General features: G+C 39.0%; 1 protein-coding gene across 1 annotated transcript; it reads left to right on the top strand.

Annotated features, from left to right (window-relative positions):
- Window positions 1-805: 805 nt before the first annotated feature.
- On the top strand, window positions 806-2,151 carry LOC143862717 (uncharacterized). Its single transcript, XM_077373799.1, has 6 exons — window positions 806-888; window positions 991-1,176; window positions 1,258-1,350; window positions 1,432-1,533; window positions 1,620-1,961; window positions 2,044-2,151. The coding sequence occupies exons 1-6, from the start codon at window positions 847-849 to the stop codon at window positions 2,122-2,124; spliced, it is 846 nt and encodes a 281-aa protein (XP_077229914.1). The 5' UTR covers window positions 806-846; the 3' UTR covers window positions 2,125-2,151.
- Window positions 2,152-2,778: the final 627 nt, after the last annotated feature.

Raw genomic sequence — 2,778 nt, 5'->3', positions numbered from 1 at the left:
GCGATAATGTAAGTTTTAAAACTTACATTGACATTTGTTTTGCTATCGATCATAGAGGTTGTTTTCCTTCATTCAAGCAAAAATTTAAGCTATATATCCTAACGGTAGCTCTTGCATTATTTAAGCAAAAATTATAATTAGCTAGCTAAATGAAAGCTCCTTGGAATGCCACTCGTCTATGCTGAAATTTAGGATTTTAATAATCTGCTGTGCATATTTGAGCTGTGCAAAACATCAAATTCTTTTTTCAATAGTCAAATTATGACCCATTTGTTCTACTAGTATACTGTAAATTTTGTACTTAATGTATATGTTAGTTTTTCATGTAATGCTTATTTTCTTAAAATCACTGATGTAAACTTATTTTTTGGGTACTACAGGTGACATAATTTGTCTGAGCCATGAGAAAAAGAAAGAATATGCCGAACACCCATGAGTCGCAGCCTTCCGCTCACAGGCAAGAGCCCCATCATTATCATATGAGAGAGCCACAACCCTCTTCCCAGAGGCAGCCAGACACCTCCGCTCTCCCTCACGACTCCCATGCACCTTGGCCGGCATGGGAGTCACAAGAGACTCTCCCACCTTCATATGTACAGGAGATGGTACTACCCTCGGATGCGCAAGAGACGCTCCCTCCTTCGCCGTCTCAGGATCCCTCTGTTCCATCCTCATCGAAGCGTGTTCGAGGCCCGACATATTGCAAATCCGTGTGGGCTTCTGATGAGATGATAAATGTCGGATTTAATGCGCTTGGACAGCCGTGTACACAAAACACATGTAAAATGTGGCAGCATTGCGAGAATGGCTGATAAATTGCCCATTGATTGTACAGACTGGAGGAAGATGCTGCAGCAAAACAAAGAAGATGCATGGGTTATTGCGAAGGTAAGACCATTTGAATTCTTCACAGAAACACACACACACACACACACACACATAAATTTAATATATCATACAGCCGTCGTACTATTCTTACATGTAATGTAGGAAAAATGCGACATTGATGATGAGCGTAAAAAATGGGCTATTGAACGAATCGGTAGGCAGTGGAGGGAATGGAAGAGTGAACTAAAGACCAAATACTTTGATCTGAATCTCCCATGTACTGATCGTAGAGTGATTGAGTCGCAATACATGTCTCTTTGTCGACACTGGAATACGAAAGAATCAAAGGTATGATTTTAAAAATTCATGTCTCATTGTTTCAATTTGAAAAAATATATAAAAATAACTTAACTATTTCTAATGCCCTAGGACCTATGCGCACAAAATAAACTCAATCGATCTAAACTTAAAGTCAAACACAGGGGTGGAACAAAGGCCATTCCAGTATATTGGGAGGAGGAGGTAGGGTTGTGACTGAGTTTTTTTATTTACTTTACTTTTGATTATGACAAGCTATCAATGATATTCTTCATTTGAGGACAGATTAAAAATAATGATGGGAATGCTGTAAGTCGAGGTGACATGTTCATTCGTCTTCACCGCAAGAAAGACGGGACTTATGATGCTGTAGAGCAAAATATTATAGTACGTTTCATAACATTGATGCTTGTTTAAAAAATGTTATAGAACCGTGTAAAAGATTTTATTCTATCACATATTATTTTTTTCAGGATCAGATAAAAGAGATTGAGTCTCAGCATCCCGATATCAGCCCCGCAGTTGCCCCAAATGACAACCTCGGCATTGTACTTGGTGTGGAGAGACGTGGTAGGGTACGCATGATGGGTGCCGGGGTTACCCCTACTTCCGTATTTGGCTCTACGCGCAGCATTGGGATGTCGCAGGAGAGGGCTGCATCACTTCAAAGGGCGAACGAGGAACTTACAAATGAGGTGGGATGTTTGAGAGAGAAGCAGGCCCAAATGGAACAAACAATGCAACAAAATCAGGCCCATTTGGAATGCCAATTGGCGGCACTCGTAGCACAGTTCCAAGGCGTCCAAAATAGCAATGTATGACATTAATTTTTTATTCAATACATAGTTCTTTTAGTTCACTATTACCTTAATATGTATCTATCTTGTTGTATGCTAGCCACTCGACAATCATACTCACTCACGATCGCATGCAACCTCCTCAAGCATCCACAGATATATCCATGGCGATCGGGTATAACTGTTATTTAATTTTAGCTTAAATGATATATTGGTTTGTGACTTTCCCGCTTAATTGTATTTTTTTATTTATGATCATTTGGATTTTTCTAAGGTTACCTTAATGAGCACTCAAAATGATGGGTTGAAGTGGCCCGTGGTATTCGGTTGAGTGTCGATCCAACACATGAAGTCGAGGGGGTGCCATTAGGCCGTAATTTCACTATGGTTCAGATCACGGTTGCATTGGAGCCAAAAGAGCCTCTGATTAGAAAAACCGATCTCTACACTGAGATTTGAGACGCTGTAGGTGGAATAATCGCTTGGCCATCGAACTGGGTAAGTTATTTTATTACGATGACATGTTTATTATAGCTTGATGCTAAATTTATTCACAAGTAGTATATTTATTTGTTATTGTAGGTGGCGCAATCGCTTAGCCATCGAACTGCGCTTTTTTGTTTATGTATAGATGCGGTCATACTTTCTTGGATTAGTGCTTGTGTTTATTAAAGGAGTATTAGTATTCGTGTTCCCTCTTCATTTAAGGTAAAATACACTCTATCCTTTTCTTATATTATGGAAGCTGCTTTTTAGAAGAACACACATGATGTTTTTATATGTTGGAAAATAGAAGTTTAGATTTCAAATTGTTTGCTGGATTTTTTCTAAAACA

The sequence above is a fragment of the Tasmannia lanceolata genome, unplaced genomic scaffold, assembly GCF_043159265.1.
Source record: "Tasmannia lanceolata isolate RefF3 unplaced genomic scaffold, GAP_Taslan_0.1 ptg000003l, whole genome shotgun sequence".
NCBI classification, from domain to species: domain Eukaryota; kingdom Viridiplantae; phylum Streptophyta; class Magnoliopsida; order Canellales; family Winteraceae; genus Tasmannia; species Tasmannia lanceolata.
The sequence above is the reverse complement of the archived record's forward strand: the minus strand, read 5'-3'. Positions and strand labels throughout refer to the sequence as shown.